The sequence below is a fragment of the Hypanus sabinus genome, chromosome 11, assembly GCF_030144855.1.
Source record: "Hypanus sabinus isolate sHypSab1 chromosome 11, sHypSab1.hap1, whole genome shotgun sequence".
Lineage (NCBI taxonomy): Eukaryota > Metazoa > Chordata > Chondrichthyes > Myliobatiformes > Dasyatidae > Hypanus > Hypanus sabinus.
This window is the reverse complement of record NC_082716.1, coordinates 1,259,267-1,278,981: the sequence shown is the minus strand read 5'-3', so window position 1 is coordinate 1,278,981 and position 19,715 is coordinate 1,259,267. Positions and strand designations below refer to the sequence as shown.

Below are 19,715 nucleotides of genomic sequence, written 5' to 3'. Positions count from 1 at the left end.
CCTGGGATTGAGTTTAGGAACGGAGAGGTAATGTTGCAGCTAAAGAGGCCCCTGGTCAAACCCCACTTGGAGTTCTGGTCACCTCACTGCAGGAAGGTTGTGGAAACCATAGGAAGAGTGCAGAGGAGATTTACAAGGATGTTGCCTGAATTAGGGAGCCTGACTTATGAGAATAGGTTGAGTGAGCTTGGCCTTTTTTTCTTGGAGCGACGGAGGATAAGAGGTGACCTGATAGAAGTGTATAAGATGATAAGAGGCATTGATCATGTGGATCGTCAGAGGCTTTTTCCCAGGGCTGAAATGGCTTAAGTTTTAAGGTGCTTGGAAGTAGATACGGAGGAGATGTCAGGGGTAGGTTTTTTATGCAGGGAGTGGTGAGTGCATGGAATGGGCTGCTGCCAACATTGGTGGAGGCGGATATGATAGGGTCTTTTAAGAGACTCCTGGACAGGTACATGGAGCTCAGAAAATAGAGGGCTATGGGTAACCCTAGGTAACTTCTAAGGTATGGACATGTTTGGCACAGCTTTGTGGGCTGAAGGGCCTGTTTTGTGCTGTAGGTTTACTATGTTTCTTTGTTATAACACCTGTATTGTGAATGGTGATTGATCATGCATGTAAGGAATTTGCACAGTCACAGTTAACTAATTAGTTTATTTCCTAAATTGGCAGTGATTTCTGTACAAAAATGTTCAGACTTCAGAACAGTTTGGTGCCAGTGTTGGGCTGAACAAGGAAATAAAGTGTGATTGAGGAAGAATTGTGGGCTTTCCAAGCCTAATTCATCAGGAGTGACACCAGCACAGCCTTTTTTACACTTGTTACATCTGGAAAAGCATCAACTTTGTCTGGGTAGTGACAAGGGTCACAGAGCTGTGCAATGCACAGAACAAGCCTCAAAATGCTGGAGCGACTCAGTCAGTCAACATCCATTGAAAGCAATAATAGTGTTTGTTTTGGGCCAAGACCTTCATTAGGGTGAGTTCCTCTTGCATTTTGTGTGGGTTACTGTGAATTTCCAGCATCTGCAGAACCTCTTGTGTTTATAGAGATCAGGCCCTTCAATCAAATTACAAACAAGAGAAAATTTGCAGATGCTGGAATTCTGAGCAATACACACAAAGTGCTGAAATGCTTCAGCAGTCCTGTGAAGGGTCTCAGCCTGAAACGTTGACTATACTATTTTCCATAGATGCTGCCTGGCCTGCAGAGTTCCCCCAGAATTTAGTGCGCGAGACCCTTCAATCACTGCCTAATTGAGCTACCCTCACTCAGTTAGTCAGCACAGCTTTATTTCGGGCAGATCATGGCTTCCAAATTTGATCATGATTTTTTTGAGGAGGTGGTGAAGGTGATTGACGAGGACAGGGTAGTGGAAGTTGTACACGTGAATTTTAGTAAAGTCTTCAACAAAATCCCTCATTTTAAGTTGATTCAGAAATGCAAGGCACATGGTTTCCATGAAGACTTGGTGGATTGAATTCACACTTGGCTAGTAGGAGAGGGGTGTTATTCTGACTGGAGGCCTGTGACCAAGGTGCTCTGAGGTCCAGTCTTATCCAGGCTGAAGTGTCTGCTTCCACACCATGTCACTCCGTGATTGCTGACCCTTACCCAGCCAATACTGAGGCTCTGAGGGATTGAAGCAGAGCCAGATTTGGCTGGTGAAGGGAGTGAGTGACTCTGCATAGAGACTACAGTGGAGGGGGTGGGAAATAGGTGTTGGGGGTAAGAGATGGGTGGATGGGGGAGAAGGGTGTGGGTAATGAGAGGAAGGGATTCCTGGCATTAGTAATGATCTTTCGAGAACCACTAGATTCTGCAATGGTTCCAGAGGACTGGTGAATTGTAAATGCCGTTCCACTCTTTAAGAAGGGAAAGAGGCAGAAGAAAGGAAATTATAGGCTAGATAGTCTGACCTCAGTGGTTGGGAAGATGTTGGAGTCCATTATTAAGGAGGTTTCAGGGCACTTGGAGGCACATAAAATAGGCCAAAGTTGACATAATTTCCTTAGGGGGAAGTCTGGCCTGACAAATCTGTTGGAATTCCTTGGGGAAGTAACAGTCACGGTAGACAAATGAGCGCTGGTGGATGTTGTTTACTTGGATTTTCAGAAGGTCTTTGACAAGTTTCTCTACATGAGGGTGCTTAACAAGATAACAGCCCATGGTATTACAGGAAAGATGCCAGTACAGATAGAAAATTGGCTGACTGGCCAGAGGCAAAGAGTAGGAACAAAGCAGGGGAGGTGGATTTTCTCTCGGCTGCCGGTGACTAGTGGTATTCCACAAAGGCAGTGTTGGGACCGCTTCTTTTTATGTAATAAGTCAACGATTTGTATAATGGGATTCCACAGATTCATCACACTCTGACTAAAGAAATTCCTCCTCATCTCTGTTTTAAGAGGGACATTCATTTAGAATAGAGATTAGGAGAAATTTCTTTAGCCAGAGAGTGGTGACTCCATGGAATTCCTTGTCACAGATGGCCTTTGGGTATATTTAAAGAGGTTGATAGGTTCTTGGATAGTCAAGGCATTAAAGGTTACAGGGAGAAGGCAGGGAAATGGGGTTCAGAAGGATATTAAATCAGCTATGGTGGAGTCCACTCCATGGGCTAAATTGCTTAATTTTGCTATCTTATAGTCTACTGTCATAATGGCTTACTATCATTATGGTACTTGCACACAGATTGGCTGAGACTGGCTTGTAACTGAATTCTGGCCCTATGTGTGGTGGATTTGGGGAGGCCTGTGTGTGAGGGGCATGAGGCACTCTCAGTGAATATGCCCATCCCACTGATTCTCCAGAGCTGAGAATGGGGTTTAAAGGGTTACGATTCACTGGAAAATATTCCAGATAATACAGAGGGTCCTGAGGGAACATAGCAGGGGAGATGTGGAGGTGTTTCTACCAGTGTGAGAGTCTCAAACAAGGGTCACAGTTACAGGATTAGGGGCAGACAGTTAAAACTGAGGTGTGTGGGTGCTTCTCACAGAAGGAGGGGAATAGACAATAGACAGTAGGTGCAGGAGTAGGCCATTCAGCCCTTCTAGCCAGCACCACCATTCACTGTGATCATGGCTGATCACACACAATCAGTACCCTGTTTCTGCCCTTTCCCCATATCCCTTGACCCTGCTATCTATAAGAGCTCTATCTAACTCTCTCTTGAATCCATCCAGAGACTTGGCCTCCACTGCCTTCTGGGGCAGAGCATTCCACATATCCACCACTCTCTGGGTGAAAAAGTTTTTCCACATCTGTTCTAAATGGCCTACCCCTTATTCTTAAACTGTGGCCTCTATTTCTAGACTCACCCATCAGCGGGAACATGCTTCCTGCCTCCAGCGTGTCCAATCCCTTAATAATCTTACATGTTTCAATCAGATCCCCTCTCATCCTTCTAAATTCCAGTGTATACAAGCCCAGTCACTCCAATCTTTCAACATATGACAGTCCCGCCATTCCGGGAATTAACCTTGTGAACCTATGCTGTACTCCCTCAATAGCAAGAATGTCCTTCCTCAAACTTGGAGACCAAAACTGCACACAATTCTCCAGGTGGGGTCTCACCAGGGCCCTGTACAGCTGCAGAAGGACCTCTTTACTCTATACTCAATTCCTCTTGTTATAAAGGCCAGCATGCCATTAGTTTTCTTCACTGCCTGCTGTACCTGCATGCTTGCTTTCATTGACTGATGTACAAGAACACCTAGATCTCGTTGTACTTCCCCTTTTCCTAACTTGACTCCATTTAGATAGTAATCTGCCTTCCTGTTCTTGCCACCAAAGTGGATAACCTCACATTTATCCACATTAAACTGCATCTGCCATACATTTGCCCACTCACCCAACCTGTCCAAGTCACCCTGCATTCTCATAACATCCTCCTGACATTTCACACTGCCACCCAGCTTTGTGTCATCAGCAAATTTGCTAATGTTACTTTTAATCCCTTCATCTAAATCATTAATGTTTATTGTAAACAGCTGTGGTCCCAGCACCGAACCTTGTGGTACCCCACTATTCACAGCCTGCCATTCCGAAAGAGACCCGTTAATCGCTACTCTTTGTTTCCTGTCAGCCAGCCAATTTTCAATCCATGTCAGTACTTTGCCCCCAATACCGTGTGCCCTAATTTTGCCCACCAATCTCCTATGTGGGACTTTATCAAAAGCTTTCTGGAGGTCCAGGTACACTACATCCACTGGCTCTCCCTTGACAATTTTCATAGTTACATCCTCAAAAAACTCCAGAAGATTAGTCAAGCATGATTTTCCCTTCATAAATCCATGCTGACTCGGACTGATCCTTCTCCTGCTATCCAAATGTGTTGTAATTTCCTCTTTTATAATTGACTCCAGCATCTTTCCTACCACTGACGTCAGGCTAACCGTCTATAATTCCCTGTTTTCTCTCTCCCTCCTTTCTTGAAAAGTGGGACAACATTAGCCACCCTCCAATCAGCAGGAACTGTTCCTGAATCTATAGAACATTGGAAAATGATTACCAGTGCGTCCACGATTTCTAGAGCCACCTCTTTAAGTACCCTGGGATGCAGACCATCAGGTCCCGGGGACTTATCAGCCTTCAGACTCAACAGTCTATCCAACACCGTTTCTTGCCTAATATAAATTTCCTTCAGTTCATCCTTTACCCTAGTTCCTTTGGCCACTATTACATCTGGGAGATTGTGTCTTCCCTAGTGAAGACAGATCCAAAGTACCTGTTCAACTCATCTGCCATTTCCTTGTTCCCCATAATAAATTCACCTGTTTCTGTCTTCAATGGCCCAGTTTTGGTCTTAACTATTTTTTTGCTATTCACATACCTAAAGAAGCTTTTACTATCCTCCTTTATATTCTTGGCTAGTTTATCTTCGTACCTCATTTTTTCTTGGCGTATTGCTTTTTGTTATCTTCTGTTGCTCTTTAGAAGCTTCCCAGTCCTCCAGTTTCCCACTCATCTTTGCTATGTTATACTTCTCTTTTATTTTTACACTGCCCTTTACTTCCCTCGTCAACCACGGCCGCCCCTTACTCCCCTTAGGATCTTTCTTCCTCTTTGGAATGAACTGATCCTGCACCTTCTGCATTATTCCCAGAAATACCTGCCATTGTTGTTCCACTGTCTTCCCTGCTAGGGTATTGTTCCATTGAACTTTGGCCAGCTCCTCCCTCATAGCTCCATAGTTCCCTTTGTTCAACTGTAATACTGACACATCTGATTTTCCCTTCTCCTTCTCAAATTGTAGGTTAAAACATATCATATTATGGTCACTACCTCCTAATGGTTCCTTTATCGCGAGGTCCCTGATCAAATCTGGTTCATTGCACAACACTAAATCTAGAATTGCCTTCTCCCTGGTAGGCTCCAGTACCAGCTGTTCTAAGAATCCATCTCGGAGGCACTCCACAAACTCCCTTTCTTGGGGTCCAGTACCATTCTGATTCTCCCAGTCTACCTGCATGTTGAAATCCCCCATGACAACTGTATCATTACCTTTGCGACATGCCACTTTTAACTCTTCATTCAACTTACACCCTACATCCAGATTACTGTTTGGGGGCCTGTAGATAACTCCCATTAGGGTCTTTCTACCCTTAGAATTTCTCAGTTCTATCCATACTGACTCTACATCCCCAGATTCTGTGTCCCCCCCCTCGCAAGGGACTGAATATCATTCCTCACCAACAAGCCACCCCACCCCCTCTGCCAGTCAGTCTGTCCTTTCGATAAGATGCATATCCTTGAATATTCATTTCCCAGGCTCTGTCCGCTTGAAGCCACGTCTCAGTTATTCCCACAACATCGTACTTGCAATTTCCAACTGAGCCTCAAGCTCATCTACTTTATTCCTTATACTTCGTGCATTCATATGTAATACTTTTAATTCGGTACTCCCCTCTCCTTTTATATCAATTCCTATTTCACTTGACCATACTGTGTGATCTCTTCTTGAGCTTTCTACTCCATTGATTCTGTTGTCCTTTTTAACTTTTCTTATTTTCACTTTCCCTTTAACTCCATCCTTATATTTCCAGTTTATCCCCTCCCCCCTCCCCCACCCCACTACTTAGTTTAAACACATCCACGTTGCAGCGGCAAACCTACCTGCCAGAATGCTGGTCCCCCATCTATTAAGGTGCAACCCATCCCTTTTGTACAATTCATCCCTACCCCAAAACGTATCCCAGTGGTCCAAGAATGTAAATCCTTGCTTCCTGCACTAGTTCCTCAGCCACACACTATCTCCCTGTTCCTGCCCTCTCCAGCAGGAGGAACTGGAAGCAAACCGGAGATAACCACCCTGGAAGTCCTACTTTTCAGCCTTCTTCCGAGTTCTCTGAAGTCCCGCTGCAGAATGTCCTTCCTCTTCTTCCCGATGTCATTTGTGCCGACATGCACTACCACTTCCGGCTGTTCACCTTCACCCTTGAGGATTCCCTGCAATCGGTCCATGATGTCCTGGATCCTAGCACCAGGGAGGCAACACACCATCCTTAAATCTCACCTGTTGCCGCAGAAACCCCTTTCCGTACCTCTTACTATGGAGTCCCCTACTACCACGGCTCTTCCTGATGTCTGACTCCTCGGCTCTGCTTCTGCACCAATTTTCAGCTTGCAGACCTGTCCACATCTCAGACTGGTAGTATCTTCTGTCCTGACAGTTTCCAAGAGGGTGAACCTGTTTACGAGAGGTACATCCCCTGGGGTCTCCTGTACTTCAAGCATCCTTTCCTTCCTCATCGTCTCCCCCTTTCCCTCTTCCAGTATCCTTGGTGTAACAACCTCACTGTAGGTCCTGTCCAGAAAACCCTCATTTTTGCAGATAAACCTGAGGTCATCCAGTTCTTTCTTCAGTGCTGCAACATGCTCCTTCAGAAGCTGAATCTGGACACACTTTCCACAGCTGTAGCAGCCGGGGGCACCATCAGTGTCCCTGACCTCCCACATCATGCACATAGCACACTGAATCAGAGCGGTCATGTCTTCACCCTCTCCAGTTGTGCCCGGCGTAGTCTCCTCACCTAAGACTCTCGAGCCAAAGACTAGCACTTTTCACACCAGGCACTTCCCGACAGGCTGGTCTGCTGGAGCTCTCCCTCTTTTTATTTGCTTGAGCTTTGCAAGCTGCACGGTCACATGACCTCGATTGCCCAATCAGCTGTTTTCTGCTGACTCTGAGCTATTCAAATCTCGATTGCCAAACAACTGCTAATCAATTCTTGATTGCACTATCCAACTGCCAAAACTGCCAGAATCTCTCGAGCCAAAGACTAGCACTTTTCACACCAGGCACTTCCCTCAACCAGGCCGCTCCGCTAGAGCTCTCCCTCTTTTTGGATCTTTTGAATCTTTTGAACTCTCCACCACAGAGGGTGTGGAGACTGGATTACTGCAGGGGTTTAAAGAAAGGGAAAAAAGTGTTTCACAGATCAGGGGACTGAGGGTGATTGGGAATCTGTATCAGAAATCATGTTTATTATCATTGACGTTGGAGTGAAAAGTGTTGCTTTGTGGAAGCAGCACAGAGCAAAATGTAAGATTACTGTAAGTTACAAACTAAACTGGAGGGAGGTGTTTGAGGTACATTCTGGGATCGGGAAATAATGTTCTCCAATCTGAGACAGTTCAGAGTGAAAGGTATTGGGGTACTTGCAGCCCAAAATGGACGTTGGGAGTCTCTGCTCCAGAATGCCAGCCAACCACAACTTGAAGGGGTGGGGACGGCATGGCCATTAGCTCACCATCAGGGAAGTCCGGGTGAGACAGTTGCAGGTCCTTGCAGGTCCGGGCTGGGTTGTTCTGGGTTCCCATTGGATTCTTCATGTGGTCCACCTCCATCTTCAGGGTGTCCAGGGAGTTGAATATGTCATCCAGTCCCTCCACGTAGTCCACTACCTTATCCTGGTCAGCCTGCATCTTGTCCGAAGACCTCCTGGTCTTCTTGGGTGTCCGGATGGGCAGTGGTTGGATCACCTCTCCTGGAGGCCCCTGCGAATTCAGACACAACACACCCAGTGAGCAGGGACCAGAAGACCCAAAGCGGCACGGGAAGAGTCAGCCAGGATGTGAACTAAATCCCCAGACATCCCCAGTGTGCACGAGGTACTTACGGGAGGTCCAGGAACACCAATTGCTCCAGTGTCACCCTTCTGACCTGCCGGACCCTGCCAACAAGAGAGACAGTGAGGAGCCGAGGAGTGGAGGAGCAGGAATGAGGGGTGGCAGAGACGGTATGAGGTGAAGAAACGTGGTGAAAATGGTTGGCTGTGTGGTGGAGAAAACAGGATAGAGGGAGTTGGATGGGAGGACTGACGAGGAGGAGGGGCATGGGGAAGGGAAGAATCTAGTGAGAAGAGGGTGATATGGGGGTGGGTGTTGAGGAAATTTGGAGACAGGGTAGTGGGGGAGTTGGACAGTATCGAGGGGCTAGTGAGTGGGATTTGGGGTGAGGGAGGGGTAGGAACAGGTTCGCAGGGGTTAGTGGGTGGGGTTGGGGTTGTGGGAGTGATGGAGACAGTATTGAGGGGGTTTATTGGTGGGGAAAGGGAGGGGTGGGCAGTGTCGGGTTTATTGGTGGGGGAAGGGAGGGGTGGGCAGTGTCGAGGGGGTTAATGGGTGGGGGAAAGGGAGGGGGTGGGCAGTCGAGGGGGTTTAGGAGTTGGGGAAAGGGAGAGGTGCAGGCAGTGACCAGGGGGTATATGGGTGGGGGAAAGGGAGTGGGGTGGGCAGTCGAGGGGGTTTAGGAGTTGGGGAAAGGGAGAGGTGCAGGCAGTGACCAGGGGGTTAATGGGTGGGGGAAAGGGAGGGGGTGGGCAGTCGAGGGGGTTTAGCAGTGGGGGAAAGGGAGAGGTGCAGGCAGTGACCAGGGGGTTAATGGGTGGGGGAAAGGGAGGGGGTGGGCAGTCAAGGGGGTTTAGGAGTTGGGGAAATGGAGAGGTGCAGGCAGTGACCAGGGGGTTAATGGGTGGGGGAAAGGGAGGGGGTGGGCAGTCAAGGGGGTTTAGAAGTTGGGGAAAGGGAGAGGTGCAGGCAGTGACCAGGGGGTATATGGGTGGGGGAAAGGGAGTGGGGTGGGCAGTCGACGGGGTTTAGGAGTTGGGGAAAGGGAGAGGTGCAGGCAGTGACCAGGGGGTATATGGGTGGGGGAAAGGGAGTGGGGTGGGCAGTCGAGGGGGTTTAGGAGTTGGGGAAAGGGAGAGGTGCAGGCAGTGACCAGGGGGTATATGGGTGGGGGGAAAGGGAGTGGGGTGGGCAGTCGACGGGGTTTAGGAGTTGGGGAAAGGGAGAGGTGCAGGCAGTGACCAGGGGGTTTATGGGTGGGGGAAAGGGAGTGGGGTGGATGTGTTCCTTACCGTTGATCCTTTAGATCCCTTTGGCCCCAGTGGACCCTGTGAACAATAAAATTGGGAGAGTCAGAGAATGTAAGGATACACGGAGATGTAGGGACACCGAGACACAGAGACTAGGAGGTGCTGAAACGATGGGGACATGGTGACACATGGATACAGTTCCTGCAACAATTGCCTAACATGGGGTAGATCGGGCAGCCAGTGATCCACATGGGATGTCCAACACGCTCAGGCTGTCCTCAGCAATACACCACACTGCACACCCACTCCCTCTCACACAGCGGCCCTACTGGTCTTTTACACATTAGCATTGGTTGGACCAGCTCATGGGAGCTCATGGTGATACAACAGATTCCCATTGCTCCCAGTCCCTGTGACCGTGTGTTGTGGTGTGAAATGTCCCTGTGACCGTGTGTTCTTGTGTGCAATGTCCCTGTGACCGTGTGCTCTCGGTGTGAAATGTCCCTGTGACCGTGTGCTCTGGTGTGAAATGTCCCTGTGACCGTGTGCTCTGGTGTGAAATGTCCCTGTGACCGTGTGCTGTGGGTGTGAAATGTCCCTGTGACCGTGTGCTCTGGTGTGAAATGTCCCTGTGACCGTGTGCTCTGGTGTGAAATGTCCCTGTGACCGTGTGCTCTGGTGTGAAATGTCCCTGTGACCGTGTGCTGTGGGTGTGAAATGTCCCTGTGACCGTGTGCTCTGGTGTGAAATGTCCCTGTGACCGTGTGCTGTGGGTGTGAAATGTCCCTGTGACCGTGTGCTCTGGTGTGAAATGTCCCTGTGACCGTGTGCTCTGGTGTGAAATGTCCCTGTGACCGTGTGCTCTGGTGTGAAATGTCCCTGTGACCGTGTGCTCTGGTGTGAAATGTCCCTGTGACCGTGTGCTCTGGTGTGAAATGTCCCTGTGACCGTGTGCTCTGGTGTGAAATGTCCCTGTGACCGTGTGCTGTGAGTGAGAAATGTCCCTGTGACCGTGTGCTGTGGGTGTGAAATGTCCCTGTGACCGTGTGCTCTGGTGTGAAATGTCCCTGTGACCGTGTGCTGTGGGTGTGCAATGTCCCTGTGACCGTGTGTTGTGGTGTGAAATGTCCCTGTGACCGTGTGCTGTGGGTGTGAAATGTCCCTGTGACCGTGTGTTGTGGTATGAAATGTCCCTGTAACCGTGTGCTCTGGTGTGAGATGTCCCTGTGACCGTGTGCTGTGGGTGTGAAATGTCCCTGTGACCGTGTGCTCTGGTGTGAAATGTCCCTGTGACCGTGTGCTGTGGGTGTGAAATGTCCCTGTGACCGTGTGCTCTGGTGTGAAATGTCCCTGTGACCGTGTGCTGTGGGTGTGAAATGTCCCTGTGACCGTGTGCTCTGGTGTGAAATGTCCCTGTGACCGTGTGCTCTGGTGTGAAATGTCCCTGTGACCGTGAGCTCTCGGTGTGAAATGTCCCTGTGACCGTGTGCTGTGAGTGTGAAATGTCCCTGTGACCGTGAGCTCTCGGTGTGAAATGTCCCTGTGACCGTGTGTTCTGGTGTGAAATGTCCCTGTGACCGTGTGTTCTGGTGTGAAATGTCCCTGTGACCATGTGCTGTGGTGTGAAATGTCCCTGTGACCGTGTGCTGCGAGTGTGAAATGTCCCTGTGACCGTGTGCTCTCGGTATGAAATGTCCCTGTGACCTTGTGCTCTCGGTGTGAAATGTCCCTGTGACCGTGTGCTCTGGTGTGAAATGTCCCTGTGACCGTGTGCTCTGGTGTGAAATGTCCCTGTGACCGTGAGCTCTCGGTGTGAAATGTCCCTGTGACCGTGTGCTCTGGTGTGAAATGTCCCTGTGACCGTGTGCTGTGGGTGTGAAATGTCCCTGTGACCGTGTGCTCTGGTGTGAAATGTCCCTGTGACCGTGTGCTCTGGTGTGAAATGTCCCTGTGACCGTGTGTTCTGGTGTGAAATGTCCCTGTGACCGTGTGCTGTGGGTGTGAAATATCCCTGTGACCGTGTGCTGTGGGTGTGAAATGTCCCTGTGACCGTGTGCTCTCGGTATGAAATGTCCCTGTGACCGTGTGCTGTGGTGTGAAATGTCCCTGTGACCGTGTGCTGTGGGTGTGAAATGTCCCTGTGACCGTGTGCTCTCGGTGTGAAATGTCCCTGTGACCGTGTGCTGTGGGTGTGAAATGTCCCTGTGACCGTGTGCTCTGGTGTGAAATGTCCCTGTGACCGTGTGTTCTGGTGTGAAATGTTCCTGTGCCCGTGTGCTGTGGATGTGAAATGTCCCTGTGACCGTGTGCTGTGGGTGTGCAATGTCCCTGTGACCGTGTGCTGTGGGTGTGAAATGTCCCTGTGACCGTGAGCTCTCGGTATGAAATGTCCCTGTGACCGTGTGCTCTCGGTGTGCAATTTCCCTGTGACCGTGTGCTCTAGTGTGAAATGTCCCTGTGACCGTGTGCTCTGGTGTGAGATGTCCCTGTGACCGTGTGTTGTGGTGTGAAATGTCCCTGTGACAGTGTGCTGTGGGTGTGAAATGTCCCTGTGACCTTGTGCTCTGGTGTGAAATGTCCCTGTGACCGTGTGCTCTCGGTGTGCAATGTCCCTGTGACCGTGTGCTGTGGTGTGAAATGTCCCTGTGACCGTGTGCTCTGGTGTGAAATGTCCCTGTGACCGTGTGCTCTGGTGTGAGATGTCCCTGTGACCGTGTGTTGTGGTGTGAAATGTCCCTGTGACCGTGTGCTCTCGGTATGAAATGTCCCTGTGACCGTGTGCTCTCGGTGTGAAATGTCCCTGTGACCGTGTGCTGTGGTGTGAAATGTCCCTGTGACCGTGTGTTGTGGTGTGAAATGTCCCTGTGACCGTGTGTTGTGGTGTGAAATGTCCCTGTGACCGTGTGTTGTGGTGTGAAATGTCCCTGTGACCGTGTGCTCTCGGTATGAAATGTCCCTGTGACCGTGTGCTGTGGTGTGAAATGTCCCTGTGACCGTGTGCTCTCGGTGTGAAATGTCCCTGTGACCGTGTGCTCTGGTGTGAAATGTCCCTGTGACCGTGTGCTCTCGGTGTGAAATGTCCCTGTGACCGTGTGCTCTCAGTGTGAAATGTCCCTGTGACCGTGTGCTCTGGTGTGCAATGTCCCTGTGACCGTGTGCTGTGGTGTGAAATGTCCCTGTGACCGTGTGCTCTGGTGTGAAATTTCCCTGTGACCGTGTGCTCTGGTGTGAAATGTCCCTGTGACCGTGTGCTCTCAGTGTGACATGTCCCTGTGACCGTGTGCTCTCAGTGTGAAATGTCCCTGTGACCGTGTGCTCTGGTGTGAAATGTCCCTGTGACCGTGTGCTGTGGTGTGAAATGTCCCTGTGACCGTGTGCTCTGGTGTGAAATGTCCCTGTGACCGTGTGCTGTGGTGTGAAATGTCCCTGTGACCGTGTGTTGTGGTGTGAAATGTCCCTGTGACCGTGTGTTCTGGTGTGAAATGTCCCTGTGACCGTGTGCTGTGGGTGTGAAATGTCCCTGTGACCGTGTGCTGTGGGTGTGAAATGTCCCTGTGACCGTGTGCTCTCGGTATGAAATGTCCCTGTGACCGTGTGCTGTGGGTGTGAAATGTCCCTGTGACCGTGTGCTCTCGGTGTGAAATGTCCCTGTGACCGTGTGCTGTGGGTGTGCAATGTCCCTGTGACCGTGTGCTGTGGGTGTGAAATGTCCCTGTGACCGTGTGCTGTGGATGTGAAATGTCCCTGTGACCGTGTGTTGTGGTGTGAAATGTCCCTGTGACCGTGTGCTCTGGTGTGAAATGCCCCTGTGCCCGTGTGCTGTGGATGTGAAATGTCCCTGTGACCGTGTGCTGTGGGTGTGAAATGTCCCTGTGACCATGTGCTCTGGTGTGAAATGTCCCTGTGACCGTGTGCTGTGAGTGTGAAATGTCCCTGTGACCGTGTGCTCTCGGTGTGAAATGTCCCTGTGACCGTGTGCTCTGGTGTGAAATGTCCCTGTGACCGTGTGCTGTGGGTGTGAAATGTCCCTGTGACCGTGTGCTGTGGGTGTGAAATGTCCCTGTGACCGTGTGCTGTGGATGTGAAATGTCCCTGTGACCGTGTGCTCTGGTGTGAAATGTCCCTGTGACCGTGTGTTCTGGTGTGAAATGTCCCTGTGACCGTGTGCTGTGGGTGTGAAATGTCCCTGTGCCCGTGTGCTGTGGATGTGAAATGTCCCTGTGACCGTGTGCTCTGGTGTGAAATGTCCCTGTGACCGTGTGCTGTGAGTGTGAAATGTCCCTGTGCCCGTGTGCTCTGGTGTGAAATGTCCCTGTGACCGTGTGTTCTGGTGTGAAATTTCCCTGTGACCGTGTGCTCTGGTGTGAAATGTCCCTGTGACCGTGTGCTCTGGTGTGAAATGTCCCTGTGACCGTGTGCTGTGGTGTGAAATGTCCCTGTGACCGTGTGCTCTGGTGTGAAATGTCCCTGTGACCGTGTGCTGTGGTGTGAAATGTCCCTGTGACCGTGTGCTCTGGTGTGAAATGTCCCTGTGACCGTGTGTTCTGGTGTGAAATTTCCCTGTGACCGTGTGCTCTGGTGTGAAATGTCCCTGTGACCGTGTGCTGTGGATGTGAAATGTCCCTGTGACCGTGTGTTGTGGTGTGAAATGTCCCTGTGACCGTGTGCTCTGGTGTGAAATGCCCCTGTGCCCGTGTGCTGTGGATGTGAAATGTCCCTGTGACCGTGTGCTGTGGGTGTGAAATGTCCCTGTGACCATGTGCTCTGGTGTGAAATGTCCCTGTGACCGTGTGCTGTGAGTGTGAAATGTCCCTGTGACCGTGTGCTCTCGGTGTGAAATGTCCCTGTGACCGTGTGCTCTGGTGTGAAATGTCCCTGTGACCGTGTGCTGTGGGTGTGAAATGTCCCTGTGACCGTGTGCTGTGGGTGTGAAATGTCCCTGTGACCGTGTGCTGTGGATGTGAAATGTCCCTGTGACCGTGTGCTCTGGTGTGAAATGTCCCTGTGACCGTGTGTTCTGGTGTGAAATGTCCCTGTGACCGTGTGCTGTGGGTGTGAAATGTCCCTGTGCCCGTGTGCTGTGGATGTGAAATGTCCCTGTGACCGTGTGCTCTGGTGTGAAATGTCCCTGTGACCGTGTGCTGTGAGTGTGAAATGTCCCTGTGCCCGTGTGCTCTGGTGTGAAATGTCCCTGTGACCGTGTGTTCTGGTGTGAAATTTCCCTGTGACCGTGTGCTCTGGTGTGAAATGTCCCTGTGACCGTGTGCTCTGGTGTGAAATGTCCCTGTGACCGTGTGCTGTGGTGTGAAATGTCCCTGTGACCGTGTGCTCTGGTGTGAAATGTCCCTGTGACCGTGTGCTGTGGTGTGAAATGTCCCTGTGACCGTGTGCTCTGGTGTGAAATGTCCCTGTGACCGTGTGTTTTGGTGTGAAATTTCCCTGTGACCGTGTGCTCTGGTGTGAAATGTCCCTGTGACCGTGTGCTCTGGTGTGAAATGTCCCTGTGACCGTGTGCTGTGGTGTGAAATGTCCCTGTGACCGTGTGCTGTGGTGTGAAATGTCCCTATGACCGTGTGCTCTGGTGTGAAATGTCCCTGTGACCGTGTGCTGTGGTGTGAAATGTCCCTGTGACCGTGTGCTCTGGTGTGAAATGTCCCTCTGATCGTGTACTGTTGGTTTGAAATGGCCCTGTGACTGTGAGCTGCACATCCGATGTTACTGTACTTACAGGCAGGCCAGGTGGTCCAGGGGGTCCAAGAGGTCCTGCAGCTCCAGCTAATCCCTGTGGGGAGACACGAACAGCAGAATGTCACAAACCCACCTCTCCAAAGACTAAAGAATTGATTGTGAACTTCAGAGAGTGAAGCCAAGTGTATACACAGCAGTCTTCATCGAGGGATCGGCAGCAGAAAGGGTGAGCAGTTCATATGTTGATGCAACATATTGCTGCAATTACAAAGTTAGTAGAAGCTACATTTAATTAAAAGGAGTTTTAGGAAATTTGGTACATCACCAAAGACCCTTGCGAATTTCTCCAGATGTTCCATAAAAGGTATCCTCAAACAAAAGAAAATCCGCAGTTGTTAGAAATCTGAGCAACACACACAAAATGCTGGACGAACTCAGCAGGCCAGGCATCTTCTATGGAAAAAAAAGAATACAGTCAATGTTTGGGCTGAGACCCTTGAGTTACTGCTGAGTTTCTCCTGCATTTTGTGGAAAACATTCTAATGTGTTGCATCACCATCTAGTACGGAAGGGCCACTGCAAAGGATTGTAAAAAGCTGCAGAACGTTGTAATCTCTGCATTCTCCATCATAGGCATCAGCCTCCCCAGCATCTTGGACAGCTTCTAAAAGAGATAACTCAAAAAGGTGGCATCCATCATTAAGGACCCCCATCACCCAGGACCTGCTCTCTTCTCATTCATATTATCAAGGAAGTGGTTCATAGTGCAAAATAAATTCAAAGTATAAAAATGGATACAAGACAAACACTCAGCATTTTAGGAGCATCTTCTCCTCTACTATCAGATTTTTGATTGGATAATGAACCCATAAACACTACCTTATTTTTTGCAACACACACAAAATGCTGGAGGAACTCAGCAGGCCAGGCAGCACCTATGGAAAAAAGTAGGTTGATCTTTCAAGCCAAAACCCTTCGGCAGTATGCGTTGAAGGGTCTCGGCCCGAAACATCGACGGTTTACTCTTTTCCATAGATGCTACCTGGTCTACTGTGTTCCTCCAGCATTTTGTGTATGTTGCTAGGAATTCCAGCATCTGCAGATTTTCTCTTGTTTCTGACCTTTTTCCCTTTTTGCACAATTTTAATTTAAAAAAATATATTTCTTATTGTAATTTACATGTTTTATTATGTATTGCATTGTATCACTGCCACAAACAGCAAATTTTACAACATATGCCAGTGATATTAAATTGATTCTGTGTAACTGTCTTCTAAACACAGTGACAGAATCTGATTCCACCACTTATAGAAACTTCTTGAAATGGAAAAAAACTCATCCCTCAGATCCCCTTAAAAACTCCTTTTGTCTCACCCATAAACTTGTTTTTGATACCCCATCATGAGAAAAAGTTTCAGGCTGCCTCCCCTTCATCACGTAACTCCTCAATCTCTGCCCCAGAGGATAAAAGCCCAGCCTATCCAATTTCTCCCATAACTAAAGTCCTCAATCCAGCCAACACCCTGGCAAATCTCTCCGCACCCTCTCCAACACATCCGCATCCTCCCTGTACTGAGGAGACCAGAGTGGCACAGAGTGATCCAGGAGAGGTCCAGCATGAGGTCTCAGCTCATATACTTCATGCTGCCCGCTTTCTTCACCACCTCTCTCCTTGCATTATACTTTCAGGGAATTCCAATCCTATTTGTTCTATCTTAATTAATTCCCAAAATGCATCATTTCACTTTTCTCCGGGAGAAATTCCATCAGCAAACAGTCCATCCAATTTTCTATCTGATTTACATCCTTCTGTGACCTTAGACAACCTTCCTCACAATCCACATCACCAATCTTCATGTCGTCTACAAACTTACAGTGATACCATTAATAAAAATCACAAAGAGCAAAGATCCCAACTCTGACCATTGCAGTATATCACAGATCGTTGACTTACAGGCAGAAATCTTCTTTCATCATTATCCTCTGCCTCCCACCACCAAACCAAATGCAAACCCTTTTAGTCAGTTCATCTAAAATCCCCGTGCCCTTTTTTTTGCTTTGTTGTATGCCCTTCCTTTTGCTTTTACAAAAGCTTTGACTTCTCTTGTCAGCCATAGTTGTACTCTTTTACCATTTGAGTATTTCCTCATTTTTAGAATACACATGTCCTGCACCTTCCACATTTTTCCCAGAAACACATGCCATTGCTGCTCTGCTGACATCCCTGCCAGCATCTCCTTCCAGTTTACATTGACCAACTCCTCTCTCACACCACTGTAATTTCCCTTACTCTACTGAAATTAAGAAATTAAGAGAAACTCAGAGATTAAGGGAGCTAGGGCTTTACTGTTCGGAGAGAAGGAGGATGAGAGGAGACATGATAGAGGTGTACAAGATATTAAGAGGAATAGACAGAGTGGACAGCCAGCGCCTCTTCCCCAGGGCACCACTGCTCAGTACAAGAGGACATGGCTTTAAGGTAAGGGGAGGGAAGTTCAAGGGGTTTATTAGAGGAAGGTTTTTCACTCAGAGAGTGGTTGGTGTGTGGAATGCACTGCCTGAGTCAATGGTGCAGGCAGATACACTAGTGAACTTAAATTCCTCCAAATACCTGTCTAGTAGTCTCTTAAGGTGGGGGGGTTATATGGGAGGCAGAGTTTGAAGGTCGGCACAACATTGTGGGCCGAAGGGCCTGTAATGTGCTGTACTATTCTCTGTTCTATATGAAATACTGTTACATCAGACTTTACTCTCTACTCTCTCTCTATCAAATTTCAAGTTGAACCCAATCATATTGTGATCACTGGTTCCTAAGGGTTCCTTTATCTTAAGCTCGTTAATCGCCTCTGGTTCATTACATAACAACAAACAACAAATTGCTCTGAAAAGCCATCTCTTAGGCATTCAACAAACTCTCTGGAGATCCATTACTACCCTAATTTTCCCAATCGACCTGCATGTTAAAATATCCCATGACTACGATAACAATGCCCTTTTGATTCGCCTTTTCTATTTCCTGTAGTAATCTGTGGTCCACCTCCCAGCCACTGTTGAGAGGCCTGTATGGACCCTTGCAGTTTCTTAACTGAACCCACAAGGATTCAACATCTTCTGATCCTATGTCACATCTTTCTACTGATTTGATGCCATTCTTTACCAGTAGAGCCACCCCACCCCCTCTGCCTACCTTCCTATCCCTCCAATATAATCTGTAACCTTGGATATTCAGCTCCCAACTACAACCATCCTTCAGCCACAATTCAGTGATGGCCACAACATCATACCTGGCAATCTGTAATATTGCAAAAAGATCATCTACCTTATTTCTTACTCTACACGCACTTAGATACAACACCTACAGTTACCCGGCTAATTTCCCTACCACAGACAGCGTCTCACCAGCCTACAGTTACCCACGGAATTCCCTCCCACAGACAACGTCTCACTAGCTCGATATATGTGACCATCATTAACCAATTATTCAAGGAAATAACGTAGGATAGATATAAGAGTTAGTAGATGGAAGGGTGGATAGTGTTGAGAAAGCAGGGTGTCTCAAGAAGGACATGCAGATTGGGAGAATGGGCAAAGAAGTGACAGATGGAATATAGTGTAGGTAAATGCATGGTCATGTACCTTGGTAGAAGCAATAAAGGCACATACTATCTTCTAAATGGGAAGAAAATTGAAAAATCAGAGTTCAAAGGGATTTGGGAGTCCTCATGCAGGTTTTCTTAAAGGTTAACTTGCAGGTTGAATAGATGGTAAGGAAGGCAAATGCAACATAACATCAAGGATGTTGAGGCTTTCTAAGGCTCTGATCAGACCAAACAGGGTACTGTGAGCAGCTTTAGGCCCCTTATCATAGAAAAGATATGTTGGCATTCGGGAGGGGCCGGAGGAAGTTCACGAGAATAATTATTCCAGGAATGCAAGGATTAACATATGAGGGGTGTTTGAGGGCTCTGGGCCTGAACTCACTGGAGTTTAGACAAATGAGGGGGAAATCTCATTGAAATCTATCAGGATATTGAAAGGTCTAGATCAGGGGTCGGCAACGTTTACCACTGAAAGAGCCAATATGGACCCATTTCCCACAGAAAAGAAAACACTGGGAGCCACAAAATGAAATAACACTGCATACAACGGGTTTTTTTTTGCCTTTATGCTATGTATAAACAAACTATAATGTGTTGCATTTATGAAATTGATGAACTCCTGCAGAGAAAATGAAATTACATTTCTGCATGCCACAAAAACATTTTGAACTCCGAAAAAAAAGACGTTGGGTTGAAGGTTACTCCGTAGGTAGCCGACCTTGGATCGAAGAATTAAAAGAATGTGCGCACTGGCGGGTGTCAGGCATTGACAGTAATGATGTATATTAATAGCGATAAAAAACACGTTGTAGCGGTGTGCTACACGCAGTGCTAAAATAAAGACTGCAGTCAAAGGTAACTTTATTCGAACTAAACAGCCTTGCTTTAAAGCCTCCCTCAACCCACCCTCCGTGGGCGCGGATGCTCCAAAAGACACGTACTCACAAACCCCCGTAGGCTATCTCCCTTAGTCGGAACGGTGGCTAATTGTGAGCCGGTTCGGATGTGCCAGGAAACGGTGTCTCCGCAAAGTTTTCAGATTGTACAAGATCACCATAATCTTCAAATTTCGAATTACATTTCAAAAGCTAACAAACCACGGGGA

General features: G+C 48.4%; 1 protein-coding gene across 1 annotated transcript in view; it reads right to left on the bottom strand.

Moving 5' to 3' along the window:
* The window catches only part of LOC132402321 (collagen alpha-1(XI) chain-like), a 404,241-nt gene that overhangs the window by 25,218 nt on the left and 359,308 nt on the right, over nucleotides 1-19,715 (bottom strand). Inside the window, exons 61-64 of the mRNA XM_059985200.1 lie at nucleotides 15,052-15,105; nucleotides 9,366-9,401; nucleotides 8,124-8,177; nucleotides 7,755-8,001 (exon numbers count right to left, since the gene is read on the bottom strand). Of these exons, the coding sequence (XP_059841183.1) occupies nucleotides 7,755-8,001; nucleotides 8,124-8,177; nucleotides 9,366-9,401; nucleotides 15,052-15,105 (391 nt within the window). The remainder of the gene's footprint in view (nucleotides 1-7,754; nucleotides 8,002-8,123; nucleotides 8,178-9,365; nucleotides 9,402-15,051; nucleotides 15,106-19,715) is intronic.